Below are 17253 nucleotides of genomic sequence, written 5' to 3' on the forward strand. Positions count from 1 at the left end.
GATAGCTTTTTTCGTTAATTTAGGCATGTTAGAATTTTCCTATCGATTTCAAACTTTGCATGGTGATTCCTGTAGCAGTTAGTTACGATTTAGAAGCAACTCTATAATCATTACAAGAATGTCCGTACGTCTATTTTAAACATGTTGTTTTTTAAAAGCGAAGCTTTTCTATAATTAGGGTCAGTCCGTCCGTCCGTCCGTACGTCCATCCGTCCGTAACGGATAGCTTTTTTCGTTAATTTAGGCATGTTAGAATTGTCCTATCGATTTCAAATTTTGCATGGTGATTCCTTTAGCAGTTAGGTACGATTTAGAAAGCGTAGCAACTCTATAATCATTACCAAAATGTCCGTACGTCCATTTTAAAAATGATGATTTTTTTACTTTTTTAACATCAAATTTTTATGTAAAATTATCCGATAAATCTGATTTTTGGTATATTGATTCCTGGGACAACAAAGTATAATGTAATAAACGAAGCAACTCTATAATCAAGTCCTAAAAATGTAAGTATGTCCATAAACATTATCCTGTATCAAGCAGTTTTTTAACAAATTTACTCACAATTTTGCTTTGACTCTTATACATTTGTATTAGGATTATTCAGTTCTGAAACTATACAAGTGTTAACGTCCGTTTGTCCTACCGTTTCAGTGCTTCGCTTTTATGGATGTTGTCATCCTTGTTTTTAACTTTTTTTACAGCAATTGTTTATGTGATATGATCATCCGATTGATCTGATTTTTGGAGTACTGATTTCTATTACAATAAGGTACAATATTAAAGGCGAAGCATCTCTATAATCAAGGCTTAAAATGTCAGTATGTCCTTAAACAGTATTCTGTATTTAAGAAGTTTTGCTACTAATTGACGTATATTTTTTTCAAAACTTATATATCTATATTTTGTATATTCAGCTATGACACTCTACAAGAGTTAATGCTTGTATGTCATACCATTTCAGAGCTTCGCTTTTATGGATGTTGTCATCCTTGTTATATTACTTATTGGTAGTGAAAATTCTCTAACCAACTAAGCTGTCCTTCAGTCCGTCTCTTCATACTAAAGAGACCACTTTTTGCAATAGATAGCTGATTTAAAAAAAAATTATTTTTTAATATTCTGCTGGTCTATCTTCTATATAACGCACTTTGTCGGTCAGTCTAAAATGCTATATGTAACATTATATTACAAAAGATGGTAATACTTTATAAGGAAGAAGGTTAACACGCGACCGTGGCTTAACCCGTAGCACATCCGCTTGTAGTCGAGGAGGTGGTAGGTTTGAATCTCAGCTTAACACCGCTGCTTTGATAGGAGCGCGACAATAATAGTTAGAGTAGGGGAATGGCTTGGCCCATAACAGGTGCAACTCATTACCATGCACAGATAGGACATCCAGGCAAAAATCGTGCATTCACAGAGTTGGTTGTCAGTTTTATCGTATTTTCACTGTAGCTTTTGATAGGTTAGCTTAGATAAATGTTAATGATTGTCAAACAGGGTTAGGAAATTGGCTCTGCAGGGGCTAGAAATAAGAAAAGGGCTACTTCGTTTTCTTTCCAATTGTTTAAGTTTATTTCTGTTCAAGTTTATTTCTTTTAACCACTTAGCATTTATTATATATGGTAATTCCTATGCAAGCTTTTCTGTTTGATATGCAGACACACTTAAAAGCAAAGCTATTCATTATTAAAATTTAGGAAGATTTAAATTAATTTTACTGCACAGTGGCATCGTTATTAATATTATTTTCAGTTACGTATAATTATTAATTTAGGACCATTTTTAAAATGGTCCTATATTTATTGGAAAAAAAGAAATGTGGAAGATATACATAAAATGAACATTTCTTGAAAGTTAGATTAGGACATATTAAAAGATTGGAGATTTTATGACCATAAAAAGAAACTCTTAAGGTACCTGTCAACGGCCTGGGGTCAAAAGGTTGCTTAAGTAAGCTTAGTATCAATGTTACTTTGTGTTTAGAACTAAAAAAGGCTTAAAGCATCTTTTTTTTAGACACCTTTAAAAACATGCCTGGATTTTCAGGGTTCCTGTGGCCGCCAGGATTGAGGCATCTAAAAAAATGCATATTTGTGCCATATATAAAGTATGAAATTTGATTAAATTGTACCTTTTACAAACTAAATAAGAGGCAAAAAACTTTGGATGAGAGACATTTAATGCAATTCAATATAGTTAATTAAAGAAAACTAGCATTAAAAAAAGAAATATGGACCTAAGCTTTAAAGAACAATCTTTGTGTGTTCAAAAGTAATTGTGCGGAGTAACGTATAAAGTAAAAGTTAGTTTAATGGATCCATTTTCTTCAGGATAAAATGTTTAATGTTGGTAGAAATTTGTGTAAATGATATATTGGAATGGGGATATGTCAACAACAGACTCAGGTATTGATGACAATATACGGTACAATCCATTAGTTTGACAATTTCATCTTCCCCCCCCCCCCCCATCTGTATATTTTTTCCTCGAAAGTCTGCGGAACAAGTCTGATTCGTTGAATGTAAGCTGCAGACATGACGGACGTTCTTTATTTTTATAGAGAAGCTTCGTTCAGAGTTTAACAACAACAATAATTTTATTCCCAAGTATATTGGTCTATGGTTTAAACAATAATAAATATTTCTTACAGATTAGACCAGTTCAATTACAATATAATCGAAAGGCTTTCCCTTTATAATTATTTTGAGGGAAGGATTCAAAATCCAATAGTTTTACAAGTTAAATTTATATTTCTTACAATAACACAGGGAGCGTAGCTACTCTTTATAGGTCTGTCCACTACACAAGCACTGTTACACTTTCCAAGCCTAACTAACTTTAACCCTTACAGATCGGGCCCCTATTCCCACCTTAATAGATCGGGGGGGGGGGGGGGGGGGGGTCATATTGACCAACCCCTCTATCTCGGCTTCTGTTACAGATAAAGACGTAAAATTTTTTTCTGGTGGTTCATGTGTATTTTTAGAGAAAATTACTTTTACTAGTCATAGCGATCAGGCCACTTCTTAGCCGCTTTTTAGCGGCCAGCCGCTAAATTTTAAAAACGCTGTAGAGCGGCCAATTTTACAGCTAGGATGACCAAATTTTAGGACGAACTTTTATTTTTCATAACAAAAAAATTACTTTTTCTGATCATCGCCAAAAAACGGCAAATAACGGAAACCGCCATTTTCGGCGGTTACGGCGGTAAAATGGCGGTTGGTGGCGTCAATTAATATTTCTATCTGTTAATTATTGCTCAAGGATTTACCAAAAAAATTTATAGGTCTCTAGCTGTAATAGAAGCCACGATATTCATGATATATGTCTGTAGTAAAAGTCGGACAAAAATTGGTCATAAAGTCGGTCAGGGTGCGGTCAAACGGTCATAACACCACTTTTCTCATTCACCAAAAAAATTTTAGGTTTCTACCTTATATACAAAGTCATAATGTAGAAATTCAGATTTATTTAGATTTTTTTTTTAATTTTGGTGCTACCCAACCGACTTTGACCGGACACCACGACCGACACAGACCAGATATCCTAATAAAATCAACTCTTGCCGACGTATATATACTAAACTTAAAAAGTCATGAAGTCACAACTCTCTATCTTACCTACAAAAAAAATGACATTGAAAAAATAGAGGGGGGGTCAATATGACCCCCCCCCCCCCCGATCTGTAAGGGTTAAAAAGCATTTCAAATATAACTAAGTAAGAATTTATATCAATATGTAACTGACAATTCTTTAGGGTTTTGGGTTCACCACTTTCGATTATGGCAAAATATATAAACCTTATACAATATACAACCTCTACTTCTTATTGGATAAATGCATAAAAGGTAAAAATTCCTTAGTTATATTTATAGCCAATTAAAATAAAGGATATTATTACAGTAATAGGTTGACATTATGCTAACTTTGGTTATTTGTTGTAGTAATAACTTTTTTGATTGTTCATTTGATTTAAGTTAGTGGCATTACCCTTAGACAATTACATCACAAAAAAAAAATTGATGTAGTGATGATATTCCTAGTTCGATAAAGTATATTTGTAGACAAAATATAGGTGTTCAAGTTTATTTCTAATTTCAATTTATTGAAAAGAAGTTGTATCAACTTTTTTGCTTTTTATTTAAGATAGCTAGCCGGTTCTTTCAGTAAGTAGTAGATGTAAAATTTTTCATAGAATTCAGATATGCAATCGGTTTTTTTGTAGACCTCTTATTTTTTAAGTAATTTAAGTTTTTTAAAAAAATAATTAAGTCGGTTTTAAGGTACTAAAACGCAACAAAATAAAAGAAGAAAATAGCCAGTATGAACAAAAATAGTAAGATCTTTAATTTGACACCTTTCTTTTAAAATTCTGTTGAGTAATTGTTGAAAAAATCTATTTTTTTAACATCGGTTTAATCAAAACATTAAACCTAAATATTTTCTCATACAGACATAAAAAATATGGGTTCATATATACCATTAGAATGAGAAAAATAATATGAATCCATTCTAAGCAAAATTGAAAAAGTTTTAAAAAATTGTAATAAAAAATAGAAAAAATAAAAAGTTTATTTTAAGAATTGTAACTACTAAACTAGCCAATCACAAATTGCAAAAATTGACGAATCGGGAAGCTTAACCTATAAAACTAACCTATAGAATTGCCAGAAAAAAAGGAGAACGTTCATACAATATATACAATAGATACTACAAAAAATATAGTGATATTAAAGAACATGTAAAGAATGAAAAATTATGAACAAATATGCATCAGTCTGTTTATAAACTTCAAATCGATGCAGTTTAAAATACATTATTGTTTCTTGTGTTTAAAAAATATCTGCTACATTGCATTGTCTTTTGTTTAGGTTTTGTTCAGGTTTGGTTCAAGCTAACCCTTTAAAGCCGAAAATTATGATTCTTAAAATAAACTTATTTTTTTTATTATAGTTTTATAAAACTTTTTCAATTTTGCTTAGAATAGATTCGTAATATTTTTCTGATTCTAAAGGTATATATGAACCCATGTTTTTTATGTCTGTTTGAGAAAATATTTAGGTCTAAAGTTTTTATTAAACCGAGGTTAAAAAAATAGATTTTTTCAATAATTACTCAACAGAATTTTAAAAGTAAGGTGTCAAATTAAAGATCTTACTATTTTTGTTCATACTGGCCATTTTCTTCTTTTATTTTGTTGCGTTTTAGTACCTTAAAACCGACTTAATTATTTTTTTAAAAAACTTAAATTACTTAAAAAATAAGAGGTCTACAAAAAAAACCGATTGCATATCTGAATTCTATGAACAATTTTACATCTACTACTTACTGAAAGAACCGGCTAGCTATCTTAAATAAAAAGCAAAAAAGTTGATACAACTTCTTTAAGAAAATTACAGCATTGTACGATTTTTATGTAAAAAAGGACCTAACCATTTAAAGCCATCTAGCTCTAATAGAAGCTGAGATAATATGAATGGGGTCATTTAAACGTGTTAGGTTATTTTAAAATAATTGTTGCTGATCTTTTAAAACAAATATTAAGTTACTTATCATATTTAAGAGTCATATATATATATAATATTTGTTTAAATTGAAGCTGATAGAGTTTAATACGAATTAGATGGAATAATTGTCTATATATCCCGATTTCTTTATTATTCACTAGTGGCTACGCCCCTAGAGGCCTCTAGTGGCACTTTAAATGTTTTGGTTTTAGAAAAATAATACGATACCTTGCAATGTAGCGTAGGAGTCTCTATAAAATTTCTACGATACTTTGCAATGTTGCGTAGAAGTCTCTATTCAAAAAGAAGAAATTTCGCAAAAAAAATTTTGAGAGGGCTGTGGTACCTTCCCTTAAAATAGTAATAAACCTTCCTGGGAACTAGGAGAAGCTACTCTATTAAGGAGAACCCAATCGGGTCAGCGGTTAGCGAGATCCCTCGGTACAAACATACAGACACACGGACAAACACATAAACATACTGTTACTTTATTATAAAGATTGGATGTAATCAAAAGCAACGCTCATAACTAATGTCGTCGTCAATAATATATTATGTCTATTTTCTGGTTTTAATTAATTAGGTGGGTGAAATAAAAAAATGTGGTATCCTATAAATATTTATTTTTAAATCTTATATTGGAAATAGATTTGTAAAATCACTGCTATATATAATCTTAAAGTTTTCCGATTCATATTTCAGTTCAACTCCTATTTAATCAAATTTAAATATTTATTAAGCGCATTTAGTTAAAATTTTCTACTATCCTTTTTTAGTTCTTTTGTGATATTTTTCTCTCCTTATTAAATTGGTCTTTTTCAGAATGTTTGTGTAAATAAAATGTGTGCCAAAATGGTGTTAACAAAAGTCGTCTTCCTTGTGATTACTTTTTCATCTGCTTTATTTGTCAGAACCCAAGATGTTGAGAGTGGTGAGTAGATCAATAATTATATCCTATACAATATAGACTATTAGCAGATTTTGTCTGTTCGTCACTGTATAATCATTAGAAAACTGCAAAATAAAAAACCATACAATAATTTAATTTTAAAGAAGATTATCAGCTCAACTTTTTAAAATAGGGGATTGGGGACAAGAAAAGTTGCAGGGCTCTCAATACTAACCAAATCAAAATAAAAAAGTGGTATTGTCCATTTCAAAAACATCGACAAGATTGATGTATTAGTCTGGGTAACATTAATGATAACATTCATAAAAACAAAGCTCATCATATCAGACGGACATGAACAAATATTAACAAATGTAGAGTTAAACAACTCGACTTTTCATCATTTAATACTTATATTTGCGAGAACTTTTGTTTAATGAAATCTTCCAATTTTTAACATGTACAAAACAGCCTCAATTATTGCATCAAGATCCATGACAGATCTATAAAGGAAATAAATGTCTATATATGAGCTCAAGTTTTCCAAGCAATAAATGTTTAAAACTCATAGTGCTCCAATAATTCGTAATAAACTCTCATTGACCAGAACAATAGGACCCATTATTTTACTGTATGAAGAATAAATTCATTTTTTTTATTTTATGTTGCTATTTGAATTATATTGAAGTATTAAATTTCTATCCATAAAACAGAATATTTTAATTTATAATATTATATACAGCATGACCCTCAAAAAAGTATTTTTAAGCATCTGCAGCCCTTATTTCTCAATGAATTATAAAAAAATGCATATGTCCTTGTTCTCCATAGTATTCCACATAAGTAGATATAAAAATATTTTTTTTACCTCCATTAACACCGGAGATTTTTAGAGCTAAAGTTTTGAAAAAGTGACTGAGGAAAAAGTAACTTTTAACATGAAACGACTTTTTTAGCAAAATTAAGGTAGAAATCCTTTTATTTTTGTTACTAGCAGAAACTTTATACAAAAATGAAATAAAAAATTTAGTTTTTGAGTAAAAAGCATTTTTTTACACATATTTTTTGAGTCTTTTTAGTTTAATGATATTTTGAAAAACTTACTTATTAGGCAAAATTTTTTAAGATTAAAAAACCAAATAAATCTTTATGAATATAGCAGGAAAATTGTTTTTGTTTCATAATCCTAAATTTAATAACAAAAAAGTTATAAAGAAAATAAAATTAAAACATAATGATTTTTTTGTCTAAAAAGCTTAATTAACCCCCTATTAAATTATTGAGATGTCAGAAAAGTAGGCGGAGCAACTGTCATAATTAATCCTTTTCTCAAATAAGGGTTAATAAATAACCTAAAATTTGCAAATAATCAATTCATTCAGTAGTATTTTTTGCCATTAAAAATTTATATTTTTTGGTGGAATAAAAAAGAAATAATTAGTTAACTTGTTTTTCTTTGTGTCTCATTATTCAGTTGCCAGAAAAACATAATATAACCATCCAAAAAATAAGAGAAACAAAAAAAAATTCTTTTTCTCAGTCACTTTTTCAAAACTTTAGCTCTAAAAATCTCCGGTGTTAATGGAGGTAAAAAAAATATTTTTATATCTACTTATGTGGAATACTATGGAGAACAAGGGCATATGCATTTTTTTATAATTCATTGAGAAATAAGGGCTGCAGATGCTTAAAAATACTTTTTTGAGGGTCATGCTGTAGTAAATAAAAGAAAACTTAGTTTTAAAATAATTTGATACTAGTGATACGTGTGTAATGTGGTTAGATATTGAACTAAAATTTAACAGTTAACTAAACATTTTAACCCTTTCAGGACGATAATTTAAAATATTAAGATCCTAAAATAGTTTAAAGAAAGAAATCGTCAGGGAGAAGATAATGGAAGAATAGGGTTATAAGTCAGAATTTCAAAAGAAAGTAAATAAAACATGGAATAAACCTAGCCAATATCGAGATAATTATATCGAGCCCAACTCTAGTATATACATTATTAAGATATTAATCGCTTATAACATAGGGTCTATTTGTCAAGGAATTAATATTTTAAAACTAAAGTGAATTGGATAATTATATCATATTCAAAAAAATGTAAAAATTGTTATGTATATATAAGGACTTCCTTGTGATGAATACAGAGCTACACTGTCTGCATACAGATATCAACATCTAAGTTTGAAATTGATGGGATAATTTTAGCTAAAGAAAATGAAAAATTTACCACTTTATAAATATTTGGGCTTAAAACCATCTGATATTTGCCTCAGGTGATTTTTAAAATTGTGAAAGGTTGATTTCCTTGAGACTTATGGCTGCCGTGACCTGCTATTCAGAAATTTCATGTATATGAAATTATATGTTTATAAAATGATTGTTTTTTAATTGTCCTGTTGTCTTCTAAATCCGTCGGAAAGAAATTATCTACCTATTCTTTGGTCATAAAAGTTTTGCCTATAAATTATGGAGTCAAGAAAATTCAATCTTGAATTGTCAATAAATAGTTCAGTCTATTAATGAGATTTCATGTCGTAAATATTGTGGAGAGTTTGAAAATTTTACCAGCGCTTGATCTTTAAATCGTTTTTATGCCGCGCTGAATCGGGGCGATTCAGAGGTAAACCGTAGGCGCGCTGGTGGTAAGCCACAGCGCACCTGATTTTTAAAAGATTTTCGGTGCGGTGTTGTTAAATCGCTTGCGCACTCACTAAAATATCGATCCGCGCCAGTACAACTTTATTACTTAAGCAGTGTCAGTAAGGTATTTTATATAAAATACCGTGTCAGTATAGTATTTTATATAAAATATTAATATATAATTTATTTTAAAAATAACTATAAAAATGTTTTCACGATAGTTTTGCAATAAAATATTAAAGTAATTAAAAAAAAATATTTATTTATTAAATAAATCACCCCGATTTAAACCGGTGAGTGAGTGGCATTGGCGCGCCGGGCCCGCGCCACTGCCCGATTCAAATCACCCATGCAAATTCGATTTAAAGATTGATATTAATAATTTGATGGTGCGCCAAATGAATCGCCCCGGTTTAAATCACCTATAAACGATTTAAAGATCGAGCTCAGGACTTTTTTTTATTCATCTTGAGGTAATTTTAGATGGAAAGATAACTATATATTAATATTAAAGGGCGAATATAGGTTTGATATAATATGAGCTTATTTCAAAGGTGCCATTATATAGATTATAAATAACTTAAAGATATTGACATATCTAATTGTATAAGTCTGTTTATAGCTTAAAACCTGTCTAACTCAAGATAATATTATGTAATTAGTGTGGTTCCCTAAGAACTCAAACACCCTAGCATCACACAAGGCTTCGTAGCAAGGTTGAATTAAAAAGCTTTCGTTAAAGGATAGTCGTAATAACGTGAAAACCAATTAATCAGGGGTAAATATACCCATCTTCTACCTTCATACAAATTATATAAAGTAAGATATTTAAAAGTTTTAAAAAACATCAAATAATGTAAAAAGTTAAAAAAAATTATCGATAAAATTTTCTTGGAGGAAGAATGTTTTCAAATCCCTGTTTATTTAAGGTTCGTGTGTGTGTGTTAAAATGGCGTACTTGAGGGTTTTTATATTTTCCAGAATTAACCAATGATCTTTGTACAGAAAATAAACTTTAAGACGTATTATTTACCCTAGTCAAAACTATTGGCGCACTTATACGCAAATTATTTTTACGATTTTTAAAAATTGAATTAAAGAGTATATAATCTAAAATAATAAACATTTAAATTATCATTTAAGATGCGTGTCATTGTAATAATCAATCAAACTTAAGCAAAATAGTAAAAAAAAGTCTTGTAAAGGGCTAAAATAAACCGTTTGTCGTCAATCTCATTTATCATATGTTCAATTGAAACAGAAAATTGCAAAATCTACTTAAGGATTTTTTTGAATTTTTAAATTTGGCATAGATATTCTAAAAGTATGAAATGGCACTTTTCATATAAGCTCATATCATATCAAACCTATATTCGCCCTTTAAACTTTTTAGCCTTTACGTTTCAGAATTTTATTTCTATATATATTTGAGGTTTGTCTTTACTCACACAGACAGTATTTTTTGTTTGTTTAAAAAAGGCATAAGTTTCCAGAAAAAAATTTTGTTTTTATATATTTGTAAAATATTTCTTGAGGAATTATACTGTAGTATAGGGCACCCGAACGTAGCTACTGATAATAACAGGGGTAATGATTAACAGTTGTTGTTATCATTTTGGCAGCATTTTATTTACTCACTTAAATTGACAAATTATTCAGTTTATATGCAAAAATATTATAAGGGTTAGGTAGATGGTAGGCTTCTATAAACTATATGCCCAATTCACAAATAACTATTAAAGGTCGTCCGATTTTTTCTGTAGGTCAACCTAAACAAGTACAACCCACATATACCTTTATAAAATCGGTCAACCTAAAGCTTCTATAGATCAACCTAAAATTTCCAAAGGTCGAACTTTGTCTTTTGTAAACAGGGCTATAGACTATAAATAGATTTAGCAGGTGGTGCTTCTCTTAGTTCACCTGTCTGGGGCAGTGTCCAAGAGGGTGAAGGTATAGGGGAAGGCCAGGCTGGTAGAAGGAGTGTGGGTGAACCTGTGTTCCCCCTCTCCCTGGTAGCAGTCAGATTAGTGGTCATAAAATAAGCTGGCTTAGCTCACAGGTACACAGCTAAATATAGAACTGCAAACAATAGGCCAAACATTTCTAATAACTAAGGAGTGCTTTCCATACCCCTCTTGTTGGTCACGCACTACAACAACCTCCCCTCAGCAGCTGCGGACACTCAGGTGCTGACTGGTGGTGTGTGACAGGTTTCACCGAATCAGCTGGATCTTGGGAAGTACTCTCTGGGGTCCACACATGTTTAGCTGGGGGCGGAGGTACTGGTAGATCTTCTCTGGCAGACAGGTTCTCCTCTGCTGGGTCTTGGACGGGATGTCCAGCTAGGAGCGTCCACTCACTGTCAGCTGGGGGTAATGGTGGCAATTTTTCTCCTGGAACAGGCAGGTTTTCATCTACTGAATCCTGGTGGAGGCGTGGTCTAACAGGGCTTCTTGTTCTCCTGGGGGGTGGTACACTGACATCTTTCTGCACATCTGGTCTGGTTCATGGCTGGAGGTGGCCAGTCACTAATAGCAGATGGGATTGACCATTGCTGCTCTACTGGGCTAGGTAGAACTTCACTTAGGGAATCCAGGCTGGAATTCACAGCTTGCTTTCCATCTGAAGGGATTTTTGCCCCCTAGGACGGAAAAAAAGCTCAGTTCACCTGTCTGGGGCAGTGTCCAAAAGGGGTGAAGGTAGAGGGAAAGACCAGGCTGGTGACACAAGGACTCTGGTAGGAAATTGACAACTTATTTATACGTACTGTACTAAATCAATCATTACTTGGACTAATTTAACCAAATTAGGTTTTTTTAGGTTTTTGATATTTCATACAACCCCCTTAAGTTATTCATTACAGTAAAATACAATTTTAAAATTTATTTACTGTGTAAATATGCATAAATATGACGTTTTTACTGACAATTATGTTGATTTTTACTCAAAGCATATATCTTGTAGACAATAAAATGATTATAACTTTCATTCTATTTAAGATAAATTGATGAAATAAAAAGTACATTCAATTTTATTAAGCTGAAAAGTCACTTATTGATATTAAGAAATAATAAACCCCTTTCAGTGGGGGAGGGGCGTTGAGTATCGAAATAAGAAACTAATGTAAATTTCTTTTCTACGGTGGGTTTTAATGATTCATATAGCAGCCAAACTGTTTTAGGCAATACCCATTTGTCTGTCTGTCCCACCACTTGTCTGTCTATCTGTCTAACTGCCTCTCTTTTGGATTTCAATGAATCATCTAGCCTAGCCTAATTGTAATTTGTTAATGCCTCAAAGACTCTCTGTTACTATTTACCTGTCCCTCTGTCTGTCTGATCATTCACAGGTTCTCTTTTGGATTTTATCTAATTGATTGTCTATTTTAGTAAAACTTTGATAATTCTTCTTGCCCGTCTGTCTGTCTATCTACTTAGTTTCTACCCTTGGTCTAACAGACTTATTCACTTAATTTATAAAAAATTAGATTTAACTAATAATATGGTGGTATCTTGTACCAAGAGATACACAAATAACCTTGTGTTGAAAAAAACAAATAAAAAATGATTCAATTTCTTCTATGAAGAAAAGTGTAATACATGTTCCTTTATTCTCTTTGTACATCAAAAATATGTTTCAAATTTATAATATCAGGTTATATTCCATTAAAGGACGCCTGCAAGAAATAACACGCTTTAACTGCTGAAAGACTGCCACAAGAAGACCCAATACCCCAAATTTAAAGCCTTCAGCTTCAATAACAAAAAAGTTCTAGGCATTTCAAAATAGCATTTTATGTACAATGGAATTTTTGAAAGATTTCCAATGCTCATAAAAGAAAAAACAATATTAAATTACTTCGCCTAGACACAAAATTATAACCTTATCTTTGTCAGAAACTTAGATTGCCTGTAACTGATTACATTTTTACAATAAAAACACCACATTTCATAGTCAAAATCTATGAAAAAAATTCGATATAGCATGCATTTTAAAACGAAAATCATAGCGCAAACAAAGGGGTAAACTAATACAAGCTTAGCTGTGATTGGTTGTTAAGCTGATTCAGCCTTCTGATTGTCTACAGTACATTCAGTACAACGCAAGTAAAACATAATTTTTTTAATGATTTTGACTATAAAAATGGTTACTGGAAACCTAAATTTATGACAAAAATAAGCTTATAATTTTGTTTCTAGGCTACGTAGTTTAATTTCAAAGTTTTCAACATGAGCATTGCAATTCTTTCAAAATTTTTAGGTACATAAAATGTCATTTTAAAATGCCTAGAACTTTTTTGTTATAGAAGCTGAAGGCTTCAAATTTGGGGTATTTGGTCTACTTGTGGCAGTCTTTCAGCAGTTAAAGCATGTTATTTCTTGCAGGCTTCCTTTAATTTATTAACAGCAAAATTTTTTGACACCCCACTTATGACTTTTAACAGCCCCCTTTAACTAAAATCAATGGTGATTTTATTAGGATTTTACCAAACCTACTTTACATAAGAAATTTATTACATCTTAAAATTTTTTTTATAAAAGAGGATTGGGATGTATCTCCCTCCCAACATTAACTTTAAAAACTATTGTAAAATATATTAAAAGTAATAAACATGTATCCATCAAGATCATTAAAGGAATTAACTCAAGTTTGAGGGGGGGGGGGGGGGGCTTAATGCAACCATCTCGTAATCAATGCACAAATTGCACTTAGAATTCGAATTTTGTTACAAAACTTGGCATGAGTAATCCTTGGTACATCTATTTTCCCAAAATGGAACAAAAAGTTGCAAAAGTGATGGCTAACAGCTGGCGGCTCAGTCATTTAGTTGTTTTTGGGCTATATTCAGGGCGAAACTATCATTAATTGCATAGGAATCAACTTTTTGAAACATATTTTTGCTTTAAATATCCATTTTTAAAATTTCTTGTACCAGCTGCTAGAACTGGCTGAAAATGGCTGGGAGCGGCTAAGAGTATGAAGAGTATATAGGGCTTGTAACATGTCTAGGGGTAGGTTTTTATTGGTACTGAGCTCAAAAATACTACTATAAATAGTGGGGGTCCATCCATTTGGCAGCTGGGGCTGTTACACAGACTGTTAAAAACCTACCTAGAGACACGTCACAAGCCCTATCTACCCATTCTACTCTTGGCCGCTCCCAGCTGAGCTGCGGCCATTAGCAAGCTGCCAAATGAATTTTTTTGTGGTATTTCAAAAATTAATAAAATAAAATTAATGGTCTTCTTATCAATAAAGGGGGGTTTGGTGCTGGAAGGCGGGCAAAATTGATATATATTGAGCTAAAATTTTTAAACTACCTGGTCCAGTAGTTACTGCATCTAAAAGAAAAACAAAATTAAATTTTTTTTTTAAGTTAGGTAAGAAAAACTACAAAAATGGAATTTGACTTTGCAGATTTCTTGCTACACCTTCATATGTTATTATTGAGACTGCTCCATTTTTTTGGTAAATTTCAGGTTTATATTTACATACTAGAATAGAAATTTTGTAAAAATCTTTAAAATTGAGATCACACAAAAGAACCAAAAAAACATTCTTTTTGCAGATTTCAAAAACTTTGAAGTGCTCGTAAGGTCACAATTATTGCATCACAGAAAAAAATATTTAGCATGGGTCATTTTTTTGCTTAAATCAACCACATTTTTACTGGGGGAAAAAATTTTTTCAAAATTTTTTCATGGTGGGATGATTTAATCTACAATATATACTTTTGGCTGTTGACAGCTGTTCTCAGCCATTTTTGGCAGTTTTCAGCTGTTATGACAGCGAAATCTAGAAATTAAAAAAGTGTTTTTAGTAATATGTCCTTGTCCATGACATAAAGTTATAATGTTAATTAAGAAAAGTTTAATTCCATGGAAATATTCAATTTTTATATCCTTGTAAGCCATTACCCAGCTGCCACTATTTTTGGTAGTATTTTTCAGCTCAACACCCCTTAAAACCTATCCCTAATGAAATTCGAATTCTAGGTGCCATTTGTGCATTGATTACATGATGGTTGCCTTAACCCCCCCCCCCCTCCCCTTAAGCTTAACTTTTTGTTAAATTTTGAAAAACAGACCTACTAAGGACTACACATGCCAATTTTCATAACAAAATTTGGATTAATTGATTATGGGATGGTTGCATTAACTCCCCCCCCCCCCCTACATATGTATGAGAGTTTCCTCATGTCTCAATTTACTAATTAAAAGTTGTACAGTACAGTTGTACAGAATATTGCAAGATTTTTTTAGTAAAGTCTGGTAATTAATTTACCTAAAAATAGAAAGCATAGAATTATCTGAATCAGTGACTTGCTTAAATACACCCTCCTTAAACACCCCCAACCCCACTTTATTTTAAGGGGTGTAAATTTATTTCCTTTATACCCCCTTGGAATTTATAGAGGGTTGTATCTGAGGGTGTAGGCTCTTGTCAAGAGGGTGGACATGATTGGACACCTAGGGAGGTGTATCCATCCCCCTTTAGTTTACAAGGGTGGTGTAAACAACCCCTTTACCAACCTTTTGCACGCCTTTGATCTTAACTATACTTTTAGAGTACATAAAGTTGAAAATTCAGTAACTATTCTACAAAAATTATCTTCCTAAATTGATATATGATTTTCAGGGTAATCTCTGGTGGACTAAACATTAAAATTTTATGGAAAAAAAGATATCTTTGGAACATGCATGTCTTGAAATTATCCCCCCTTTGTACTCAATACGCAGTTTTAATTCTAAGTGCGTCAATTTTGCGTTTAAACTGTTTTTAACCTATTTTTTTTATCATATATCAAAAATATACTATGACACCAGTAGAATCAGACTGCAGAGCCCAAATTTGAATTAAGTCCCCAATAAACTTTTTTTGGGGGATTTAAAAATCAATTTTATATGTTGCTGTGATCATTTTGATGGAAGCAAAAGCATTTTTTAGTTTGGGGTTAAATTGTTTATTACAGAACAATTTGATGTGATTCAGATTATATCAATACAATAATAAAAACTCTACTCTGTTCGATGCAATTAATTTTTTTATAAAACAATAATTTATAAAGAAGAAATTTAACATTAAAATAAAACATATTATTCTGAAGTCTGAACCAATTAGAAGCCTTGTTTCATTTCAGTTTTTTACAATTCAAAAAAGAGTGTTTTCACAAAGTGACTTATTTCCAATGTAGTTAAATAATTTTTATTTAATTAAAATGAAAAGAATGAAAACTATACACATAAAAGATACATGCTTTTTAAAAATATTTAAAAAAATAAGTTTGAATAATCTTATATTTTATCATATTTGTATATGTGACAAAAAAAAATTTGTTGTATTGCGTAAACGTTTGTTGTCATCTTTCACTTTTTAACCCTTTACAGCCAAGTTTAAATAAGTGATGGAAAACAAGCACGATAAAGTTAATTCATTGATATATTGTAAAGAATTAAGTTTTTAATGAATTAATTTAGATGAAATCAAAAGGCCTAATTTTACTCTATACCAGAATACTATATATATGAAGCAAAACACTCTAAAAGCTACGAATTTTACCCAAATAAAAAAAGACCTTTTGCTCTGATCAAAAATGACCACAGCAACAGTAAAATTAATTTTTAAATCCCCTCAAAAAAGTTTATTGGGGACTTAATTCAAATTTAGGCTCTGCAGTTTAATTCTACTGGTGTCATAGTATATTTTTGATATATGTTTTAAAAATAGGTTAAAAACAGTTTAAAGATACCCTTAGTTTAAGCATTAATTTCTCCAAAAAATGATGAAAAAAGATAAATTTTTTTTTGATAAAATGATAAAAGTATATGTAAAATGAAATAACCAGCAAAAAAAATTACAAAATTACGTTAAATAGAACGAAAATTAGAGCGTTTTGTATGCCTTATAAAATGCGTATTTCTCATGAAAATTGTAACGATTTAGTGTGTTGAGTAAAATATTTACAAACTTCCCGCTTTTATAAGTAGCTAGAGCCTTTGTGGTGAAAGGGGGCGTTGGGTAACCTGTGTTCCCCCTTTTTCTGGTAGCAGTCAAATTAGTGGTCATAAAATAAGCTGGCTTAGCTCACAGGTACACAGCTAAATATAGAACTACAAACAATAGGCCAAACATTCCCTATTTCAACATGCGGTCAAATTATTACATAGGTATGATTAGTCTTTATTAAACAAATAGAAG

At 31.1% G+C, this 17253-nt stretch overlaps 1 protein-coding gene across 2 annotated transcripts in view; it reads left to right on the forward strand.

Annotated features, from left to right (window-relative positions):
• The first annotated feature begins 6339 nt into the window (after nucleotides 1-6339).
• Nucleotides 6340-17253, forward strand: part of LOC145335008 (bone morphogenetic protein 1-like) — a 50635-nt gene continuing 39721 nt past the window's right edge. For both annotated transcript variants that reach the window (XM_080180678.1, XM_080180679.1), the window contains exon 1: nucleotides 6340-6444. In XM_080180678.1, the coding sequence (XP_080036804.1) occupies nucleotides 6354-6444 (91 nt within the window). In that variant the 5' untranslated portion in view covers nucleotides 6340-6353. The remainder of the gene's footprint in view (nucleotides 6445-17253) is intronic.

This window comes from Acartia tonsa, chromosome 13, assembly GCF_053477335.1.
Source record: "Acartia tonsa isolate MP-2025a chromosome 13, ASM5347733v1, whole genome shotgun sequence".
In the NCBI taxonomy this organism is placed as follows: Eukaryota; Metazoa; Arthropoda; class Copepoda; order Calanoida; family Acartiidae; genus Acartia; species Acartia tonsa.